Raw genomic sequence first — 24,018 nt, 5'->3', positions numbered from 1 at the left:
ATGAGATGAACCATGGAGCAGACATCCCCCTCCTTGGAGTGCTCGTCCTGCACCAAAGTTTCCACTGTGGGTGCCACCCTCGCAATGTTGATCTCGCTGTGGATGCCGGAACCATGGGACGTCCCTGCTTCCGCCTCCTGTGGATCTTCAATTGTGAGGTGCTCACTAGAGAGTGACGCAGAAGCCTGTCAACTTCGTAATATCACCAGGGTTTGAGTATCTGTGCTGGAGGAGGGTGTGGGAGACAGATATGCCATATCTTCTATACTGCTCTCCGAGAAGTCTCCCTTGGAGCTGCTCGGGTCTGTGTTATCCAGAGGGTGCGAGGATGGTCCAGGCTGGTCAACTGATTGCCCTGCAAGGGAAGGGACATGGCACTAGTGTATCACAGGGGATAAGGTTACGCACGTGAGGCTTGAACTATGACTGAATTACTTGACGGTTGTCACATTTGTCTGCTGCCCCCACTTTGCCCTCTGTACAGGTGTGGTCTTGTTCTTGGCTGGCCAACTCGAGGGCTCTTTCCTCAAAGGGCCTGAGGTATCTTAGCTTGGGCATGACTCTGGCTGGCTGTGCCCACTCAGGCCAGTTTTGCTCAAGTTTATCCCACAAAGAGACGGATGGGGAGAGTGTAGGCGGGTGTCTTGTCAGTTCAAATGGGATGAAGTCCAGCTTGCATGGGATTTGAACGGGAGCAAGGATATGAGGAGCAGATTAGTAACTGGGGGAAAAATGCAAAGTGCGGGGAGGTGCGGGGAAGGCGAGAAGAGGTGTTGGGAACCCATGAGGTGGCAGGGTGAGAGATCGCCATGGAGGTGCGAAGGGGTGCAGCGGGAGACTGACCCTGGCTGCGCGGAGGTCAGTCATACTTTTGTGCCCGTCCTCTTCAGCAGCCAGCTGGCACTGACTAAGGTCTCCCAGGTGGGGGTAGTGACCTTGGTGGAGGGGCATCTGTGCGAACATGGGTATGGGGCGTCCCGCCTCTCCTGCACACCACCCAGGAGTCTGGTCAGGGCTCCCTCGGAAAATCTTGGTGCTGGCTTCCTGGCAGTCATCCCTCCCAACTGGATCTGGAAAAAGTGCCGGTGAGGCTTTTGTAAGGGGTGTCCCACTGATTGCAGAGATTGAGTTGTCCTGGGGCGAGCGAATCATCAGCGGCCGCCATGAGTGCAGTGTGATTCACATGTTTATAAAGAATTTTGATAAGGAGGCTCGTATGTGTGTGTGTGTGTGGGTATGTGTGATTAAGATTCAATCCATTTCTATTACTGGTCAAATGAGAATGTTTATTGTTACACTTCTAAAATTCATGCTGATTCACCATATACTGTGATTCGAAGATCATTTTAAAGAAAATGTCACCGATATCTCGAGGGGATTAGAGTCTGAGTGGAAATTGGGACGCTAACCTTTCCATCGGGACCTGATGGAGGCCGGTCTCGCTCAGTTGGCTGGACAGCTGGTTTGTGATGCAGAGCAAGGCCAACCTGTACTGGCTGAGGTTATTCAAGAAGGCCCCACCTTCTCAAACTTGTTCCTCGCCTGAGGTAATAATAATAATAATCACTTATTGTCACGAGTAGGCTTCAATGAAGTTACTGTGAAAAGCCCCTAGTGGTGATCTAGGTGTGGTGATCCTCAGGTTAAATCACCACCACTCAGCTCTCCCCTTCAAAGGGGGAAAGCAGCCTATGGCCATCTGGGACTATGGCAACTTTGCTTTGATAGGATCGAGTGCCGTTCTGATTTTACACATTGTAAATGGAGGGGAAGATCATGTGGTGAATGCCCTACCTAATCCCCTGGGTTCTCCACTTGCACTTAGGTTAAAATGACTCAATTGGTGTTTATTGGCTGAAGCATAACTGGAGCAAATAATAATCCAAGCTTGTCTACCTCTCTGTTCAGCCTTCATTCCAATGCGCTCACTGACAGTGGAGGAGGAAGCCTGGCACAGGGTCTCATGCTGTGCCCGAGTATCGAAGTGATAAGGTGAGGCATGCTCTAGGATTCACTCTCCTCTTGCTCATAGCAGCAAACAGCAAAGTCTGAAGTGACAATTGTCTTAGGTTCTGATGAGGAGCCTGTTATAAGGATGCTGTTGGTTGTCTTTTTAGTTGTAAAGGAGCCCTTGCACACAAAATGTTGCCACTAACTCTTCAGTGCATTGCTCACTGTGAGGCAGTGCTTTCTCTGTTACAGTTGTGAGGGAGGCTCAGGCTGCACAACATCTCTGCTGAAAGGATTTGGAAAGAATCAGATAAGATTGTGCACAGAGATGTCGATCTGTTCGACAAGACAACCAATGCTTTGACAATCAGTAATTGTTACAGTGCAGCTAGCTACACACAGTAACATGACAGTAAGAACAAACAATGCTCGTGCTCCAGTCCTTTGGGGGACAGACAGTTGTGTGTTGAAATTGTTTTTATTTTTTACTCCCTTCCCCTAGGGGAAGTTTTTTGTATGCTTCTAATCTCATGACCATGGCATCATCCATCCACAGCCAATCAAGGCCCTGTGGCCCATTTACACCATATATGGATAAGCTTCAATTTTGTTTCTCAATGACTCTTTTCAGCAAACTGAGACAGAGTAAAGAGTTTTTATTACTTTCTGGAAAATAAATAAACAAGTAGATTATTTTGTCCCCTTTTACTGCTACAGATTGATAAATGAAAAAATCTATTCCCACTGACCACAGTTATATCATACAGCTTTGCCCTTAGTTTTCCCTCTCTGCTGCCTCTACCCCACCCCAATCAATGTCACCAGCAACTTGCTGCTGGATTTGCCATCTGTTAAAGTGACTTTACACCTTTCATCTCCATCACCCTTTATTTTTTTAAAAATTTAGAGTACCCAATTCATCTTTTCCAATTAAGGGACAATTCAGCGCAGCCAATCCACCCACCCTGCACATCTCTGGGCTGTGGGGGCGAAACCCACGGAAACACGGGGAGAATGTGCAAACCCACACGGACAGTGACCCAAAGCCGGGACTGAACCTGGGACCTCAGCGCCGCGAGGCAGCTGTGCTAACCACTGCTCCACCCTGCTGCCCCTCTATCACTCTTAATGATAAGGCATTCCTAGCACCATGCTAGGGTGAGGCTTTTATGAGGGTTGTCCTACTGATTGTTATACCCATTGAGGTCCTCATTTGTATTGCCACTATTCTCCCCAAACTGCACAGACACCCCACACCTCAGGGCATTGACGTTAAGAAGTACATCAAGAATCAGAAGTCAAGAGTTTGAACTTCCACCTCTAGAGACTGATGGTTAACTACAGCATTGCATTGTTGGAGGCTCTGGCCAGGATTCTCTGTTCCCTGATGTTAAGATCGGAAATCCCAATCGGGCGGAGAATCCCCACATTGGCCCAAAAACGGGATCAGCGCCTGGCGCCAGACCCGCCCCCAGTTTCCGGTCCCATCTCGCTGGCCATCGTGGCCAAACAGCTGATATGCATTAATTAGAATGTGATTAATGGACTGGAAGCCCGAATCTTCACCTCCCCACCCCAGCCCCTTTATGCTATGACTCCACAGCAGGAGCTCTACTGAGCGGGCTTTAGTGCAAGTATTGACAAGCATTGTCCTGGCGCAATGGACCCCAAGGGTAGTCATGGGGATTAGCTTATTGCTCATATGCCTCTCTGCCAGGCTGCAGAGGGAGGGTCCCTCTAGGGTCCTGGAGTTTAGTGGGCTCAGGCTGTGGGTAAGGAGTTGACCCCGGGACCCTCCTCCAGGATGGGGTCCTGTGTCTGGACGGCCCCTTCCAGTGCTGGGCAACCTGAAGATCACTCAGCATAGTGACCTCGGGCAGCCCTTTGTTCAAAATCATCATCTTTGACCTGTTTAAACTCTGACCTGTTCTTCTCACTCTGAAGTGCCCTGCCTGTCAGCTGATGAGCAGATCAGATGTTTCATTGCAGATTCAAGCCAGGAAACAGTTCCCTTTCCTCACATCTGCTCCCTCAGCCTTAGGCTTGAAAGTGCTTTTGAAGCCTCTGAGCCTCCCTTGGAAGCCGACCACACTTGAAAAGCCTTGAAATTCCCTTTGAAAGGCCTAGCATTCATTCAGTTTCACATTGCAGTACTTTAACGAGCCTTTAATTGAAATCTTAATGTTTTAAACACAGCTGCTAGGATGTTTATTTATTTATCTTTCCCTTCTCGCTTGAATGCCTCTGAAGTACCGCCCATTGATCTAACAACAATGTTATAAACACCCTTGTTCTGATTGACAGATGCTGGTCACTTCAAAGCAGCTAAGTGATTTCACTTCCTCTTTTCTAACTGCAGAAAGCACTCAGCATTATTGAAGTGGATTGAGGGGGGGGTTACCCCATTGCTTGTTTGGGGGAGAGGGGTGGGATAGGGTAGCCCCAGTGCTTGTGTGGTTGGTGCACAGAGGGCCAGAGACGTGGAGAGAAAACTCGCTGTGCAGCTGGAGAGCTGCATGCCAGTTATCACACCCCAGTCAGCACAGTGCACGGAGTGCAAGATTCTGCCCAACCTGAAAAGAAAGGAATCCCCAAACAACTTCAATGAAAGGAATCAATGGACACGATTTCACTTTTTTTGAAACTTTTACTCAGGACGCAATTAAACAGGAAAAATACAGAATCCCGTGTTGGACCTGTTTAGTGGGATGGTTATAGAACATAGAACGATACAGCGCAGTACAGGCCCTTCGGCCCTCGATGTTGCACCGACATGGAAAAAAACTAAAGGCCATCTAACCTACACTATGCCCTTATCAGCACCTGCAGTACCAAAAACGACTCTGCTATCAAATGGGACTCTTTTTATTCTGGCCATGGCAAGGAATGCCCCATTGAGGCTGCGCTATCTTCATTTGAAGAGATTGGGGCGTAATTTTTAAATACTGCCCCGATCTCTCAAACCCCCCCAGCACGGCCTCCAGACACCCCCAATGCTTGTTAGGGGGTACTCGAGCCCACCTCACCCCATCACATGAGGGCAGGGCACCCCTGGGCCTGATCCTCGTCACGGGCTACGTGCCACCTGGGCACCTTGGCAGTGTTCCTGCCAGTTTGTCAGTGCCACCAAGGCACTGGTGGCAGTGCCTGGATGGCAACAGGAGTGCCAGAATACCACCCTGCTCAGAGCCCAACCACTCAGGGGCCTCCACGTTTGCGTGGACCAGTGCTAAACGGTGCCACAGTGAGGTCTCCCAGGTGCCGGCATTTGATCCCGGGCCTTGGGAGACTCCAGCATAGACTATTTAAGTGAGGCTAACTTCTCACTTAAATATGCAAATCTGGATCCCATCCAGTGAGGGCGAGATGCAGATTGCAACATCTCGAGAGATCTTGTTAGATCTTGCAAGGTGTCCTGAGCTTTGCAAATCAAGCGAGAGGCCTCCCGTGAGATTTAACGGCCGTGTCGCGTCAGGGGTCAGACACGACGAGGCCATATGGCCATATCCTGTAAATCAAGCCCAAAATCATCATAACATTGAGCAAGACCAATGTTATTTGACTCAAAAACACGATTTTCATTACAGTTAGTCTGTCCAAAAAAGAAATGCCTCACAAAATTACAGGCACTCACATCACTCCCTGCACAAAGGTGTACAATCTCACAATCTTTCCAACTTAGCCTCCAGGTCTTTGATATTTGACTTTTCTCACTCAACGGCCCTCTTCCACAACCAGCCATATCTTATCCGAGAGCCCGGATACAACAAGTATCAACCAGTTGCACATCCGCAAATTCTCTCTTACTCAGGACACATCAAGGTCTGGAGGTGTAACTTTCCAGAATTCCTTTTCAACTGATCAATCAACAAACCTGGTTCATGGTCTGATTCTTTGAGACCGCACTCCGCTCTTCAGAATGTCTGAGCTAATCACACCACTTTTAGGATTCAGTCTCTTTTAGCTCACTCGTACAATGCCTCACTAAAAGCTTCTCGAGTTATTTTCTTCTTTCTGCCCAATAGAAAACTGACCTTTCCATAGAGCGCTTTGTTTGCCTCTCCTCAATGAACAATACAGCACAGGAACAGGCCCTTCGGTCCGTATCCTTCCATTCCCACCCTATTCGTATATTTGTCTAGATTCCCCTCAAATGCCGCTTTTGTACCGGCTCCTACCACCTCCCCAGGCAGCATGTTCCATATATTTACCACCCTCTGTATAAAACCCTTGCCTCGCACATCTGTTCTAAACTCTTCCCCACGCACTTTAAACCTATGTCCTCTAGTACTTGACTCTCTTACTCTAGGAAAGAGCATCTGACTATTCACTCTGTTCATGCCACTCATAATCTTGCAGACCTCTATCAGGTCGCCTCTCAACCTCTATCGTTCCAGGAGAACAGACCAAGTTTATCTAAACTCTCCTCATAGCTAATGCCCTCCATACCAGGCAACATCCTAGTAAACCACTTCTGTACCCTCTCCAAAGCATTCACATCCTTCTGGTAGTGTGGCGACCAGAATTGTACAATATTCAAAATGAGGCCTAACTAAGCTCCTGTGCAGCTGCAACATGACTTGCCAATTTTTATATTCAATGCCCCGACCGATGAAGGCCAGCATGCTGTATGCCTTCTTAACTATCTTATATACACGCATTTCCATTTTCAGTGGACATGCACGCCCAGATCTTTCTGCCTATCAGTACTCGCAAGAGTTCTACCACTTATTGTGTAATTCCTACATGCATTGGACCTTCCAAAGTGCATTACCTCACACTTGTCCGGATTAAACTCCATGTGCCATTTCTCTGCCCACGACTCCAACCAGTTTATATCCTGCTGTATCCTCTGACAATCCTCTTCACTATCCGTAACTCCTCCAATTTTTGTGTCGTCTGCGAACTTACTAATCAGACCAGCTACATTTTCTTCCAAATCATTTATATACACCACGAACAACAAAGGCCCCAGAACTGATCCCTGTGGAATGCCGCTAGTCACAGCCTTCCATTCAGAAAATAATCCTTCTAATACTACCCTCTGTCTTCTGTGCCCAAGCCAGTTCTGTATCCAACTTGCCAGCTCTCCTCTGATCCCATATAACTTCACTTTTTGTACCAGTCCACCATGAGGTACCTTGTCAAAGACTTTACTGAAGTCCATGTAAACAACATCTACTGCCCTTCCCTCATCTTTGTCACTTCCTCGAAAATCTCGATCAGATTAGTGAGGCTTTTTAAGATGCCCAACACTCCTCTTTATTAATATCAACATGACTCAGAATATCTACATACTCTACCCTGGACTCCTCATCCACCAAGTCCTTCTCTTTGGTGAATACTGAGGCAAATTATTCATTCAGTATCGCTCACACAAATTCTGTGTTCTGCTGCACCACAACAGGCTGAAACATGACAACACCCCACCACCACCACCACCCTTTAATTAAACTGTTTTTTTAAGCTTTCATCCCCATTTGAACTTCAGCCAGAGTCTAACTTTTCAGATATGAAACCATAACCAGGAAGCCCAATTGCCCCCTCCTTCCAGAATGATCTTAGTTTCATTTTGGATTTCATGGGCGCCTCATAAATAAAAAGCTGGCAAAGTTGTCACACAAGCAAGTTCTTTGCCTTCTAAATATCGAGAGGATGCTGCCATTTTACAGACTGGAATTGTTGGGCACCCTCATAACTTTTAGAAAATGAACATTTAAAATGAAAACAGTTGCTCATAACTCTCTACACATTTAAAACATCAGCAGATTCCTGGGCATCACGAATGTTCAGGTCCCTTCCATCCATTAAAACTCAAATATCTCATAAAAGGCCTAAATATTTAAAAAAACAACTCTATGAATAGTAACATAAGCTCCCCACCGTGCTCATTGTCATGCAGCAGAAGGAGGAGAGACCCATAGATTCTTCAGCAGTCACTCACTAACGAGTATGATTGTCCACCTAAGAAACTCTGTGTTACTGGTCATGGCTTCTCTGGGTTCTTGCATGTCTGAGGAGCCCGATCCGAGAGCTGCATCTTCGACCGCACACTCGGCAGGTTTTTCCAGAAGATGGGATCGGTCCTTGGACTCTAGATTACTGGCATTCCTTTTCCAGACTCCTTTTTCGGGCCTCCTCTTGCCATCGGGTATCCTTGAAGAATTGTGTCCCTTCAATTAGGAGGTTCCTCCAAGTAGGTCTCTTCTGAGCAAGAGTCTTTCAGGTGTTGACGTCAACGTGGCATTTCTTGAGGTAAGCCTTCAGGGTGTCTTTGAAATGGTTCTTTAGTCCCCCCCCCCCCCCCCCCCCTTGTTCGGAGCAAGACCAATAGATTAATACATGTTTGGCTCTACCTTGTTGAAAATGAAAATTGAAATGAAAATCACTTATTGTCACAAGTAGGCTTCAAATGAAGTTACTGTGAAAAGCCCCTAGTCGCCACATTCCGGCGCCTGTTCAGGGAGGCTGATACGGGAATTGAACCGTGCTGCTGGCCTGCCTTGGTCTGCTTTCAAAGCCAGCGATTTAGCCCTGTGCTAAACAGCCTGTTGAGGTTGAAATGCTGTGTAATCATACTTATTACATATTTTTGTGTCCCCTGCAGTTTACCTGAAAATAGCATTGGGAACAAAGGAATGATGGAGCTTGCAATGGCGCTACGAAAAATGACGTCCTTAAAAAAACTGGAGTAAGTGCCTCGTGTGCAGCTTGCTTGAAAACCCAAGCCCTGATTCAGGGCTTTTTCAATGAGGCTTCTTTTCTGTGCCTTAACCTATATTCTGCTATTCAAGAATTACCCCGAAAAGCATTGGAATTGTTTGTTACATAAATTCCCACATCCGTTTTGTTTCTTTGTTTGATAATGTAATGAAGTTCCAAAGATTTATGAAATATGTTCACACAGAGGTCAGTAGAAATCTTTAAACTATGTCAAAAAGCTGTTGAGGCTCAGGATCAACTGGTTCGGTGCCGGTATTCACTGATATGGAGCCAGGATATATAACTGGAATTACAATATAGATCAGCCAGGACAAGTTCAAGGATTGAGTGGCCTATCCCAATGTTCCTTATTCTGCCTCATAGTGGTAGCTTGCCGACAACAATAACAGGACTGTGATAGGATCACATAAATCAGGAATCACTTTACAATTGGTAAAAGTCCGCCATCAACACATTGTTCAACTGCTGCAGGGTCTACATACCGTGGTGAAAAGTGGAGAAGACATTTAGCAACATTTTGTGAACAGGAAATGCGGGGTGGTCTCCTTACTGCGTTTCCTCCCTCCCCCACCTCCGCGCTCCCACCCCCCACCCTCAGGTCCAATACAAAACCAGACCCTTCATGATAAATTCCTCAGAAACAAGGTGGATTAAGCCGGCGAACTGGAGTTGCAATTCTTTGTTCCGGAGGTATTGTAATACCAGAGGATTCGCAGGCCCAATTTCCCTGTAGTGCTGCACATGGTGAGCTCCCTGGTTTCAGCCATATTGTCTGTCATGCAGTAAATAGCAGTTTTTTATGAGGGAGGGAGGACAGCGGATGTGGGAGGGTCACATGCTTGTCATCCTCACAGTTGCATTGCTGGATATTCAGTAGCTAGCTGTCTGATTGGTCAATGATGGGGTCATGACACCAAACGAGCAAGAAAGTAGGACTGTGCATCAAAGCAGTGATATTCCGCAGTGTGACTATCATTCTTCTCAAGCATGTTCAGGTATCTTTAACTTAAAGGTACAAGACGGAGTCCTTCCTCAAAGGCACAGCCGGTGAACCTATGTTCCTCCGCGCCGGGCCCCTGTGGGGCTCCGCCATATTGCGCGGGGGCCGGCGCGGAGATGGCTGTCGCACGCATGCGCAGACACGCGCCGGCCCTGTAGGGCTGGCTTTCAGCGCTGGAGCAGCATACAGCACTCCGCCGCTGTTCTAGCCCCCTGAAATCCGGAGAATAACTGGGCAAGGAGGCCCTTTGACGCCGGCATACACTACTCCGGTGTTTACTCCAGCGTCAACACTTGGCCAGGATTTCGGAGAACCCTGGCCAATATATTTCCAAGTCAGGATTCTGTGTGACTTGGAGGAGAACCTACAGGTGGTGCTGTTGCCATGTGTCTGCTGCCCTTGGCCTACTCGATGGTAGCGGTCATAGGTCGTAGGTTAAGGAAGACACAGTGGCTTCAGAGAGCAACCTTGTTGGTGATATGGAACAAAACACATATTATTTGTTTTTTAGTCCCCAAATAGCCTTCACAAAGAAATCAATGAGGCAGTGCATCTTTAAACAGAAAAAATAGCACACTGTTACATGAAGCATATGCTAACTTATGCATCATTAGGAATGCTAAAAGCTATTGGCAAATAATTGTTTGCAATGCTTCAACTAATGCACATTTATGGCACTGGAAACCACAGATCTCTGAATGCTCAGAGCTAATTATCAGCAGGTGAATTTCCTTCCTGATCTAATGCAACAGAGGCCTATGTTCAGCTTTGGGTCTTTGCTGAAGTAGATGATGTCAGGCAGGATGGTAAGGGGCACTTGCATTGGCTTTGACCAGCAATGGTCAGAGTGGGGGGGGGGGGGTTTTAAAAAATCAGCCAGGCAGGGAACTCTGCTCCTGAAGGCTCAGCCAGGCCCCATGCTGGTAAAGCAGCCCATTTAGAAGGCCGTGATCTGTCTCAACTGTGATAGTCAAATAGCCAGCTGAAAGCGATTGTTTTGTGTCACTATGGAAGAAGGTTTTACTGGAGTGAGGTATCAGGAGCTTTCTGGGATCTATGGAACCAGGAAAGATAGAGATTATACGAGGGAAAAGAATAGTGTGTTTGCTTGAAGACTTTGTCAACAATGTTGAGCTCTTGGGATTTACTAACCACAGTATTCTTTCTTCTAGCCTGCAGTTGAACAGGTTTGATGACAGTGTGGTGGAGGAGCTTGCAGCTGGATTTATGTGCTGTCCCAGTATTGAAGAGATCATGTAAGTGTTAAATTTTCTGGATGCCAGGTAGTTGAGTGATCGCTCCTTTCTGCTTATGGAAACAAACCAAAGTTTCAGCTTAACCGAGTTCTTACAGTTTTAATCAACGACACTGAGCTGACTGTCATTTTGAGACACGTGAACACATTTTGAGTTAATTGCAGAAAGATTTCCTTCCTTTTCTCCCTCCCTCGATGGCTGTACAGAAATTCAAGGCTTTTCATTTTGTTTAGGTTGAACTATTGAAGTGTTGTTCAAATGCTGAAACTCTCGCTCTCTGTGTCTCACTCTCTGTCTCTCACTCTCTGTCCCTCACTCTTTGGATTTAAGCCTAACAGAGCGACAGCTAGCTGATTTGGTTACAGTGTTTCCCTCACAGTACAGCTGTGGTGTGTACTCAATGTGAAGTAGGCAAATTTATGAGCTGAATTGACCCTTGCTGGATTAACTGCGACAAAACAAGCTTCGCTCACTTTGATGACTTTGATGAATGTTTGGGCAGGGCCTTTGAAAAGAAATGCTGGCCTGATGGTTAATTTCCCAACTTCTTGCTGTCACTGTTAATGCGTGCCAGAAATTACGTAGCAGCTGTGCCAATTTCCAGCCTGTGTGGGTAAAGCTGTCAGCTACCATGTGAATTCAGGCAGTGACACCCCCGCCTCGCAAAATGTTTATCTGAATAGTTCTTCCTGTTCCGCTGTACTTCACTCCGATGCCAAGCCCTGTCCAAAGTTGAGTCTCCTGCCTTCACAATTGAAAGCGGAGGTCTGGAATCTCAGATGGACCTAAAGGTCCCCTGTCAGTACTGGCAGGAGAGTGGGGCTGTACTGCCAAACCAGCCCCGCTTGGTAACTGTGGAATCACGGCCTATTACAGCAACATTTCCACCCACTTGCAGCATTTCTGTAATATGAAGAGGTGAAATGATGTTGAAAGATCAGATGCTGGACCATGCAAGTTACTCAGAGTTCCAGGTCTGCCCACTTTCAACAGCAGGTCACAGGTCCACAAGGCCATATTCCCAACAGTTTGATCACTGGGGTTTGGAAGAAAAATATCCTTGAAAATTCTAAACGTGTCCACTTTTTCCTGCACTTCATCACAGCTTATCCTGGAATAACATCAGTGACGCAGGTGCAGTGAGGCTAGCTGATGCCCTACCGAGAATGCGACGTTTAAAGAAGCTAGAGTGAGTACAACATTGAACCAGGTTCTGAACTGGTGTAAGGTATTCAACCAAAATTGCCTTAACTATGACAATGGCTCTCTAAGTATTATCTAATAATAATACCCAGGATTTGGACACTATTTATATGGCTCCTGAATATGTATCTTAGAGGCAAAGCAATTCCTCTGCTGGATGTAAGGTTCAGCCAGTTTACCAGATAAATTAGTAGGAGATCACACACAAGTCTCATTGTACTAAGAACGTGTTTGAGAAAACATAGTACTGCTTATATAGTTGGTGTGATGTAAATGTATGCTGTTGTATTTTTAATTATTATTAGCAGAATAAAGTATATGTGGTGATGAATATTAATGCTTTTGTGCATTTGTCACCAAGAATCTATGGCTTTATCTGTACACTTTAGTTGGTAGTATTGCTTGTAGTGATGTACATATGCGACTATCTCAGGTAAAGAGTGGTACAGTGTTCAGCATGATCCTGTAGATGGTGCTGTTTAAGCAAGGATCTGAAGGTGATGATTCACTGTGATTTCTGTGATTCACTGTTGACTTTTTTGTCTCCTCCTTTATGTATATTGTCTTGCCATTGTGCCCATAGTTCAAAGAGACAGAATGAATCCCATCAAGCCCCATAACTATTGCTACAATCCCACATACTTTTTTAAAAATATTTTCTTTAAATAAATTTAGAGTACCCAATTATTTTTTTCGAATTAAGGGGCAAATTAGCATGGCCAATCCACCTAGCCTGCACAGCTTTGAGTTGTGGGGGTGAAACCCACGCAATCACGGGGAGAATGTGCAAACTCCACACGGACAGTGACCCAGAGCCGGGATCGGACCTAGGACCTCGGCGCCGTGAGGCAGCAGGGCTAACCTACTATGCCACCATGCTGCCCTCCAATCGTACATACTTAAAAGTAAAATATATTAACAGTCAGGGCTAGTGTTTGACCATGATTGTTGCCCCACCCCACCACCCACTCTTTTAATACCCGTGCTTATCTTTATTATAGTTATATTTATTTGTATAATATATTTATTTTATTTCTTACTGTCTTGTACTTAAATATTTAGCTTCTCATTCATCTCATACAATGAGATGAATACTGGGTAGCATAGTGATTAGCACTGCTGCCTCATAGCGGCAGGAACCCAGGTTTGATTCCGGCCTTGGATGACTACCTGTGTGGAGCTTGCACGTCCTCCCCATATCTGTGTGGATTTCCTCTGGATATTTTGGTTTCTGCCCACAGTCCAAAGATGTTAAAGGTAAAGTTGACGTACCCCCGGATGACCATAGGCTGCAACCAGAGTTGACTGGTGGTGATTTAACCTGGGAATCCTCAGATGAGGGGCAAAATTGAGAAGGCGGTGTGAAGCCAGTGTGAGAATTGAGCCCGCGCTGCTGGCCTCACTCTGCATCATGAACCAGCTGTCTAGCCCACTGAGCTGAACAGGTCCCTCTAGTCCAAAGATGTGCATGTTAGGTGGATTGGCTATGCTAAAATTGCCCCTTAGTGTCCATGGATGTTGGGTTACGGGGGATAGGGGATTGGGCCTGGATGGAGTGCTCTTTCAGAGGGTCAGTGCAGTCTCGATAGGCCGAATGTCGTCCTTCTGCACTGTAGGGATTCTATGGGATAACATACTTTCTAAATCAAAGAACTCAAAAGAATGCAAAGATTTCATGATGAATAATGTTTATTTGAAGAAAAAACACACTTTGGTGATGTTTTTGCAGTTTGACTGCAATGGAAAACACAAAGTAAATTCCACTGATTCAACAAAAACAATTGATAAAAGTAACTGCCAATGAATGTTTTCACACAATCATACACAGCAAGTTAAAAAAAATATAAATAAAACTTAATTCAATTCACTGATTCTCACACCTCTTCCCTGAAGCTCAGATTCAAGAAGGTGAGGTACAATCCTTCGAGCGAAGCATCGAAACTGGTTCCCGTAATAAAACACAATGTACAGCAGCACACAGCACAGGCTGACATGAACTCTCCATCTCTCCAGTTTGTTAGTCTCTCAGTCTCCCTCTCCAGTTTGTGTTACTCTAGCTCTCTCTTTCTCCCCTAGTGGTTTGTTTTTTCTCTCTCTCTCTTCCGTAATTTGTGTTCCTCTAGCCCCCCCCCCCCCCCCCTTGTGTTTTTCTCCCCTTCCGTTTGTGATTCTGCTTCACCTATCTCTCTCTCTCTTTCACTCTCTTGCACTGTCTCTCACACTCTTCCTTTCCGGCCCATGAAAGACCCTGGTAATTTTATTTGGCAATGCTCGGTCATCCTCATGACTGATAATGAAGCAGTGAATTGCAAATCAAGAGGGGTTAGGACAACCAACAGGGCTCAGATCACGTGGTTTGGATGTAAGCCATTAATGCGGGAGTATTGTGCATGCGTGAGACAGACACTGCAGTGATGGTTTCTCCCAAATCTCCAGCAGTATTGTTCGAGAGTCCAAAGGCTGGATTTTCATCATGGAGGCAGGAATTAGGAATCAGGAAATTTCCTGATATCGCGGACCTATCTATGACCCAGTAGATCTGGCAGGCGGGATTTTCATCTCCGGGAGAGTGGGACGGTCTGGAAAAGGGTGACAGGCCCCAGATGGAAATGGAGATGGGCCAGGTTTAAAGGCCCACCTCCATTCCCAGAGACATCCGCTTTGTTCTTTAGATCAGTGTGAACCCCCATTCTCCCTGCACCCCTTAACGTCTTGCCCCCCCATCCCCTTTACCAACCCTTGCCCCATCCCTTGAACCCCTCACAATCACCACCTTAACCTCGCCCCTTCACTCATTCCAGTCTCCCTAACTCCTAATTTCAACCATTATCCACTTTATAAGTAGAACTCACAAGCTATGTAATAACATTTGGAAGCCATTGAAAAGCTCCTAAAATTTCCAAAATAAACAAACACTCTGAGACTTGAAAACCATTATCCTATTCAGAAGTTCATGACTCTGTCAAAATAAGCATACATGACTTTGCGGTAAATCATTATCCTCTTCAGGCTCATAAATCTGACAAAATAAACAAACTCACATTCCCCAAGACAGATGTGTAAACAAATTCTGCTGCACAAATTGCATCAGTTCCTTTGAAGGCAGCTAAAAGCTTATATCTGTCAAAGCTTTGAGCATCCCAAAGAGATGGTTAAGTTATTCTGCAAACAATGAATAAAAGCTCATATGCCTGTCAAAGTTTTCAAACAGCCAAACAGAAGCCATTGTGAGAGTTTAAACATTGGGCTCTGGATCTCATACTGGGCTAGCCTTTCAATATTGTACAGAATGGCACTTTGTCCAGTGGATAATCAATCTACTGCACATTTTTAACTTTTACAACACTGTTCTTTCACTTGACAGCCTGCCAAATGTCAGAAGTAACAACCTGAAAACCATTTTATTTGATGGTCATTTATCCATTCCCAATCTGTCAAATGAGAGTACTTTTAAGAAATGGGTGTTTACCAGTGATGTCAGAATGTGGGTGGAGCTGGACTGTCTGTCTGCTTTTACTTTCACTTTGGGCTGTCTGCTGCAGGGTGTGTTTAGTTTTGTTTTAGATTTGGAAAAGCTGCAATCACAGCAAGATGTGTATGAATCTCTGCAAGCTTATGAATGTTCATTTGGTGATTTCAAAGTGGTAACTGTGCTCAGTAGTGAAGTTAAACCTGATGTCTTTCTGTAAAGAGGGTTATTTTTGTCTTATGGATGTTGCAAGGAAAGATTAAGAGTTACTTAGAGAGTACTGTATTCTTTGGGGATTTATTGGTGTTAATAGTTGTTAAAATGTTTACTGTTGGTTTATAAAGTGTTAACTGGTTTCAGAAATAAACATTGTTTTAATTTAAAAGTACTGTAGATTTCTGTTGCATCACACCTATAAAGTAGGCCTGTGTGCTCCCCATAACCACAATCTATTCAAAGTTGTGGGTCAAGTGAATTCCATGATACGCTTTGGGGTTCTCTAAACCCTTGCCCATAACAAATCACAGCACGTTCATCACTGCCATGGGGAAGTGCCAGGGCCTTTCCCTACCATGTCCCTGGCTACCCCTGGGCTACACTAGCCTTGGGCCACTGACATGGTCATCCCAACTGCTGGAGAGCAGTAGTGATTCCGCCGGCGAGGTGGGGGGGATCATATGACATCCCCGGTAGTTGATGCGTTATGCCGTTTATTTAAGTGAATTCAAATGGATAGTCGTCAGGTTCACGCCTTCACTGGGAGAATTCAGCAGGACAACCAGAAACCAGTTTCACCCGTCCGTGAAATTACAGTGGGATATTCCGTTGGTGCCCGCCATGGTGTATCGAGAATCCTGCTGGTGGCCAGCGTGAAACTGATTTACATCCTGATGATAAAGGTGAAGGCCCGACCAGAATCTTCCCCCCACGTCCGATTTTCCACAATGTCAGTGAGAAGACAAGCCAATTTAAAACACATCTGGAACAACATGGAGTGCAGAGCGCCAGGACTCAGCCAAAGAAGGCCTGGGGCTGCCTCCAGGGTTCGGGATGAAGGCCGACAGTGACCATGGACTTCTGGAATACCACAGCAGTTGATGGGGGAAGCACGATCAGGTGAATCTTCCAGCTTCATTGTCTTCAAGAGGGGTCCATCTTCGAGCCTCAGGAGGTCCGTCTTCTTTCTTCAACAGTGGGTCAATGTTCAATGTCGGGCACCTTTTAAATATGGCACCCAGATATGATGGCGGGAAAACACGCCAACAAGCCCATCCCACCATGGAATATGGTGCTAAACCCCCGGATGCATAAATAATTAGAGCAGGGGCAAAAGTTACGCATTGGTTTACCCTCACCCTCTGCAGCGGAAAACACTCCCCATCTCTGCCCTGCCACTGAACCTGGTCCCAGATGTATCTCAATTATTGAGTTCATCCCATTACATAAAAAATATATATTTCCACACTTTGACGATCTCATTGAAACTTAAATATCATTTTACCTGTATGTCATAGTGTAATTGAACCTATAGCTTATTATGTAGTGGTTCCACCATCTAAATAGAATACCATCTAAAACCAGCCTTTTAACAGGCGTAAGATTTGGAATCATTTAAAAATGCCCATACAAACTATAAGCTGAATAAAGCAAAGTTCTACCTTCAAAAGTGAACTCAGCACCCTTGTCAATGGAGGCATGGATCTCTGGTAAATTTTCTCTGTATTAACCACTGGAGCTGTGTTAACTCTTAGCACAGTGGAAACCTCAGAGAGCAATGTAATATGTAACAACAGCTTACAACCAAAGAGAAAATGCAGCATCTGTAGGGAGAGAAAAGAGCTAATGTTTCGAGTCCAGGTGTCAAAGGTATTTACATGGCACCTTTAACAGAATAAAATATCCCAAGACACCTTACAGAATTATTATCAAACAAAATACGGCACCAAGCCGCATAAGGAGATATTGGGGCAGATGATCAAAAGGGGTAAATTTTAAAGAATGTGTTAAAGACGAAAGTAAGGGAAAGATAAAGAGGGGGTTGGGGGAGGGGAAATTATCTAGAGTTTAGAGCCCAAGCAACTATAGGCATAGTCACCAATAGGCAGTCTCAGGGATATGTGTTGTCAACTCATCCTGGGTCCTATATGACATCATACACAGTAGAACAAAGGCTTAAATTCCAATTTGATATCCTTTTTTAGAAAAGCAGGGTTTGTTTATTTTTTGAATTACAGAATATTGCTATGTAAAGAAGAAATGAGTAGCTTTAATCTAACTCGCCAATTTACAGCTTGGGACATAAGTGTACAAACCATTAGCTAATTTGTCTGAAGTTCCTCTCTCTGCTATTTTAGTGGGGAGGTCAATTCATTCAAAATGTTCAAATATTATGCAATCTCTTTTCAAAGCTATCATGAATTTTATTTTAAACTTGTTTAAAATGTTCAAATATTTATCCACTTCTCTTTTGAAAGCTGTGCTGGATTGGATTTTACCACTGTTTCTGATTCAGCGTTCCACACCCTTTAATACTCGGCACAATTTTGCAGGTCTGTTAGCCGCAGGTCTAAAACCTACAATAGCCGCAAAATATTGCGCGAGACCAAAAACGGGCTCCATGTTGGCGAGATTTCAGAACGTGATGTTCCTGGGCCCTTCCTGATGACGCAATCAGGTTCACGCCCAGGAAAGGCGAGAACCTTATTTGAATGAATTTGAATCCATTTGGATATAATTAGTGAATTTAAAGTCGAATCTTCAGACCTGATTGAATCTCCCACCCACCAGTGTGAAGTCACGCAGGCATGAATTACTTCTGGTATGTTAAAATGGCAACCAGGTGCCATGACATCCGAGAGGGAAGAAGGAGGGGATACTCCTCTCCGCCTTGTATCAGAGTGTACAAGGGGGCAGTTCCTGATGGTCAGCTCCAGAGGGGGCTGTCGAGGGTGGCCGGGGGAGGGGGGGGGGGGGGGGGGGGGGGGGCGTTGACGGCTGAGGCTCATTGATGTTCTTCAAAGCAAGGGACACGGTTTTAGTACACGGCCTAGTCAACGGTTTGGACCACAAAAAACTCAATTGAGATTGGTCATCTGGATGAAGGTGCAGGCTCCTCACTTTTCTGTCACAGAACAACCTCGGTATCTGTGCAGGCCCGCTCCTGGCCCACTCCTGTGAGCTCCATGACCCTTTCCTCGAATGGAGTCAGGATCCTCAGCTCGGGCCGTCCACCTTCTGTTTTCTCTCTCGCTCTGCAGTTGTGGACTATCTTCTGCAGGGACACAGAAGGGGATCATGTGAGCTGGACGCCTGGCAGGTCAGAGGTCAATGACACCTGGCATGTGTAGACAGTGCACACCACTTTAGCAGTGACGAGTTTTGGTCGGGGTGTTTCAGGATGGTTCTGGGAGGTCAGGTGCTGGGAACCTGCGAGGTAGCAGGTTATACAGTGCGGGATTCGCACCAATTTTCATGCCGAACATCCTACCCTCTGTGTTTAACTTCTAGCCTTTCTGATTGTCTTTTCACTGATGATCGTCAACTTGTACCTTTCTGGTTACTGACTCACTGAACACAGCGGACAAAGCTTCTCTCCACTCACGTTATCAAAACTCTCTTTTTAACACTTCTCTGGGATATTCCCATAGCCTCTTTGTTCCAATAGCAATGAAAGCCTCAACATATGGTTCTCTCAACTTTCCTCATGTTTAAAGCCTCTCAATCCTCATATTATCTTCAGGATTCACATTGCTGTGATTGGAAATGGCATCAGAAAAATGGCCAAGTATAAACCCTCTATTGAAGAGGACTATATTCCACCTCAGTCAGAGGGATTAATATATTTTTCCAGCGAGCACAGCTGCTGTACGTTCCGTGACAGTGGGTGAGAGAAACGATTGGCAACGCTGTGCAGTGGGTTGCACCAGAGATTTTGGCTTGAGATGTGGAGTTGCAAGGCTGGTCAGGATTGTTGATTTGGCCCGTACTTCCATTGGTATATGATGTTGACTTAGCCCTTGCACTATTTGATGGCACTAAAGGTGCTGAAGTTTCTGCGTCTATATCTCTTGTCACTTGTGTTCTATTAAGACCTAGGTCTTATCACCAGAAACGCTTTAGTTGACTGTGTGTTGTGTATCAGAAGGCGGAGAAGTGTCTTGTTGGACAATCAGGTCACAGGGGATGATTTTTGGGAGGATTGGCTAGAATCAGAACTGGGCTCTGGAGATAATTCCATTGGGCAGGTTTGATAAGAGAAATGTGCACCCTAACTGTTATAGTCCTCATAGAGGAGCTGATCCAGTCTAGCATTGCCTTTTTTGTTCCAAGCTCTGAATCTACATGAGGTTAGAGCCCCCGAAAGTTCTCATTTGAACCTGTCAGGAGAGAAGCAGACCATCCCATAGAGTCCTTCAGGAAGGTTCAGGTCTCCCTTCAAGAATAGAGGGTTCCTGCAGCATTGCAGTGTATGTAGGACCTTGCCTGCTTCTGTGACAATCTGTGAGCAAGTTAAAGACCTAAATAGAAAAATCAGATCCTGTGATAATAAGGCAATGTGCACGTGTGGAGGTGAGAGGAATAAGTCAACGAATGAAGTCTACACAAAGAGATTGGGCGCAATCAATAGGACCATGTGCAGTAATGAACCCACTAGTCCCTGATCCATTTGAACCACTGGAATCTAAAATAAACTAATTGTTACAACTCTTGAACCTGCATTACTCCCAGAGCAGATTTAACGAACCTTAACATATCAATGCAATCCTACAGCTCACACTTGTAACCAGGATATACAAGGGGTTTATGAAGTGTATGTCTGAATAATAATAATCTTTATGAGTGTCACAAGTAGGCTGACATCAACACTGCAATGAAGTTACTGTGAAAAGCCCCTATGACAGCTCTTTGAGATATTGTAAAGAAATATTCTTCAAATATTCTTTGTACAATTATGAGGCCCCTCACAGCCCCAACATTTTAATATTTTCTCTATGCGAGGTATTTGAACACTTGAGCAAATCCTCGTTTAATGTTGACCTCCTTGCTGCTGTTTCCAAAACAGAGCCAGTTCAATAGGAACATGTTTGATTGTCATGAAAAGATTTTAGGCTCCTTGGTGGCCATTTACTTCCCAGGTTATGAGCAAACTTTGGAAATCAATGGAGAGTCTGTGTGAGTTGCTCTTGCAAAATGTTTTCTTGTTTTGGGCGTAAGTGTGTTTTCTATTGCCGTTTAGACATGGTCATTATTCTGAGTAACAAATAATTTTCCTACCTTTATTCCAGTTTGGAAGGGAACATGATCACAGCAGCAGGAGCAGAAAAACTAGCAGCAAGTCTACACCAGTGTTCCTTCATTGAAGTAATTCGGTAAGTAATAGAGCAGTGGCTTGTGTTGCAAAGTTACTCTTGCACCGATGGTTGACATAACTGTGAGTGCTCTGAGAATCTATACATTTCAATATCAGCACTGATAAACCATGATCCCAATGAGAGGTGTGAGATTGCGATGCTAAAAATCTATCTTTTAACCAACATGACTAAAACAGGTACCTGGTCATTTAATTCATTGTTGGCTGTGGGAGCTTGCTGTGTGTAAATTGGCTGAGCATTTCCTTGCAACTGGGACTAAACTTCAAAAGTACTTCAACAGCTGTAAAATGCTTTAGCACTTGCTGAGCTTGTGAAGGGCCTTTCTTTAAACAGGGAAGCGGGGAGAGATTATGATCCCGAATCAGGAATGGGGAGATTGTGATCCTAAATTGGGAATGGGAGAGATTATGATCCTGAGGTGGGAACTGGAGAGATTGTGATCCTGAATCGGAAACGAGGGAGAAATTGTGATACTGAATCAGGAGATGTGATCCTGAATCTGGAATGGGGGAGATTGTGGTCCTGACTCTGGAATGGGGAGGTTTTCATCCTGAATCAGGAACGGGAGAGACTGTGATCCTGAATTGGGAATGGGAGAGATTATGATCCTGGAGGGAGGAGGAACTGGAGAGATTGTGATCTTGAATCGGAAATGGGGAGAGATTGTGATACTGAATCAGGAATGGGAGAGATTGTGATCCTGAACCTGGAAGGGAGGGAGGAGGAATTGTGATCCTGAATCTGGAACAGGAGAGATTGTGATCCTGAATCTGGAATGGGGGAGATTGTGGTCCTGACTCTGGAATGGGGAGGTTTTCATCCTGAATCGGTAACGAGGGAGAGATTGTGATACTGAATCAGGGGATGTGATCCTGAATCTGGAACGGGAGAGATTGTGATCCTGAATTGGGAATGGGAGAGATTGAGATCCTGTAATTGGAACTGAAGAGATTGTGATCCTGAATCAGAAATGGGGGAGAGATTGTGATACTGAATCAGGAATGGGAGAGTTTGTGATCCTGAACCTGGAAGGGTGGAAGGAGGAATTGTGATCCTGAATCTGGAATGGGGGAGATTGTGGTCCTGACTCTGGAATCGGGAGGTTTTCGTCCTGAATCGGTAACAGGAGAGGTTGTGATCCTGAATCCGGAATGGAGAGATTGCGATCCTGAATCTGAAATGGGGAGACTGTGATCCTGAATTGGGAATGGAAGAGATTCAGATCCCGTAATTGGAATAGGGAAGAATGTGATCGTGAATCGGGCACATGAGAGATTGTGATCCTGAATCGGGAACGGGGAGATCTTAATCCTGAATCAGGAATGGGAGAAATTGTGATCCTGAAATAGGAGGGGGAAATATTGTGACCCTGAATTGGGAATGGGAGTAATTGTGATCCTGCATCGTGAAGGGGGGTGATTATAATCCTGAATTGGGAACAGGAGAGTTTGCGATTCTGAATCTGGAACAGGAGAGATTGTGATCCAGAATCTGGAATGGGGAAGTTTTCATCCTGAATCAGGAATGGGAAAGATTGTGATCCTGAATTGGGAATGGGAGTGATTGTAAATCTGTAATCGGGGGGTGGGGAATTTTGGGGGGGGGGAGATTGTGTTACTGAATTTTGAATGGGGAAATTGTGATCCTGAATTGGGAATGGAAGAGATTGTGATCCTGTATTGGGAACAGGGAAGATTGTGATCCTGAATTGGAAACGGGGGTGATTGTAATCCTGATTCGGGAATGTGGGATTGGGAGAATGTGATGCTAAATCAGGAGGGGGAGAGATTGTGATCCTGAATCAGAAATGGGAGAGATTGTGATCAATAATCTCTGGATGACTACCTGAGCCACGAGCTAATTGTCACAGGGTCAATAAGATTAAAGAGGTAAATGCGTGGCTCAAAGATTGGTGTGGGAGGAATGGGTCATTGGCACCAGTACTGGAGAAGAGGAGACCTGCTCCAATGGGACAGTCTTCATCTGAATAATGCTGGGATTAGAGTCCTGGTGAATTGCATAACTAGGGCTGTGGATAGAGTTTTCACCTAAACAGTTGAGGGGGGGGTTCAGTTGTATGGAGAATTAGACTGATGGTGCTCTACCTAAATGCGGGCAGCATACGAAAGAAGGTAAATGAGCTTGTTGCGCACATTGAAATTGGCTGGTACGATGTTGTGGGCATCACAGAGACGTGACTGCAAGGGGATCAGGACACATATCCAAGGATGTGTCCTATCGAAAAGACAGGCAGATGGGCGAAGGGGGCGGGATTGCATTATTATTCAGGAATGAAATTAAATCGATAGCAAGAAGCAATATAGGATCGAAAGGCATTGAATCTGTGTGGGTAGAGTTGAGGAATCGCAAAGGAGAAAAGACCCTGATGAGAGTTATGTACAGGCCCCCTAGCAGTAGTCAGGATGTGGGGCAGAAAATAAATTAGGAGATAGAAAAGGCATATAAGAAAGACAATATTACAATAATCATGGGGGACTTCAATGTGCAGGTGGACTGGGAAAATCAGGTTAGTAGCAGATCCCAAGATAAGGAATTTGTGGAATGCCTACGACAGGGGTGGGCAAACTTTTCCGTGCAAGAGCCACATTCAGAAATTCACAATTTTAAAGGGCCGCGTAGTATATTAAGTAAAATAATTACTTCACCCGGTTATGATTCTGGGTGCCTCATATAGAACATAGAACAGTACAGCACAGAACAGGCCCTTCGGCCCTCGACGTTGTGCCGAGCAATGATCACCCTACTCAACTCAACGTATCCACCCTATACCAGTAAGTAACCCAACAGCCCCCCACCCCCATTAACCTTAAAAAAAATAATTAAAAATTAAAAAAAAAAATTTAATGACTTGGTGGGCCGCATAAAGACCTTTGGCCGTAGTTTGCCCACCCCTGGCCTACGAGATTTTTTTTTTGGAGCAGCTTGTGGTAGAGCCCACTAGGGAACAGGCAGTTCTGGATTTGGTGATGTGTAATGAGGCAGACCTCGTTAGGGAACTTAAGGTGAAGGAACCCTTAGGGGGCT

At 45.3% G+C, this 24,018-nt stretch overlaps 1 protein-coding gene across 1 annotated transcript in view; it reads left to right on the top strand.

Moving 5' to 3' along the window:
• The window catches only part of nlrc5 (NLR family, CARD domain containing 5), a 238,677-nt gene that overhangs the window by 202,378 nt on the left and 12,281 nt on the right, over positions 1-24,018 (top strand). Inside the window, exons 48-52 of the mRNA XM_038806870.1 lie at positions 1,909-1,992; positions 8,558-8,641; positions 10,846-10,929; positions 12,035-12,118; positions 20,887-20,970. Of these exons, the coding sequence (XP_038662798.1) occupies positions 1,909-1,992; positions 8,558-8,641; positions 10,846-10,929; positions 12,035-12,118; positions 20,887-20,970 (420 nt within the window). The remainder of the gene's footprint in view (positions 1-1,908; positions 1,993-8,557; positions 8,642-10,845; positions 10,930-12,034; positions 12,119-20,886; positions 20,971-24,018) is intronic.

The sequence above is a fragment of the Scyliorhinus canicula genome, chromosome 9 (assembly GCF_902713615.1).
Source record: "Scyliorhinus canicula chromosome 9, sScyCan1.1, whole genome shotgun sequence".
Lineage (NCBI taxonomy): Eukaryota > Metazoa > Chordata > Chondrichthyes > Carcharhiniformes > Scyliorhinidae > Scyliorhinus > Scyliorhinus canicula.
The sequence above is the reverse complement of the archived record's forward strand: the minus strand, read 5'-3'. Positions and strand labels throughout refer to the sequence as shown.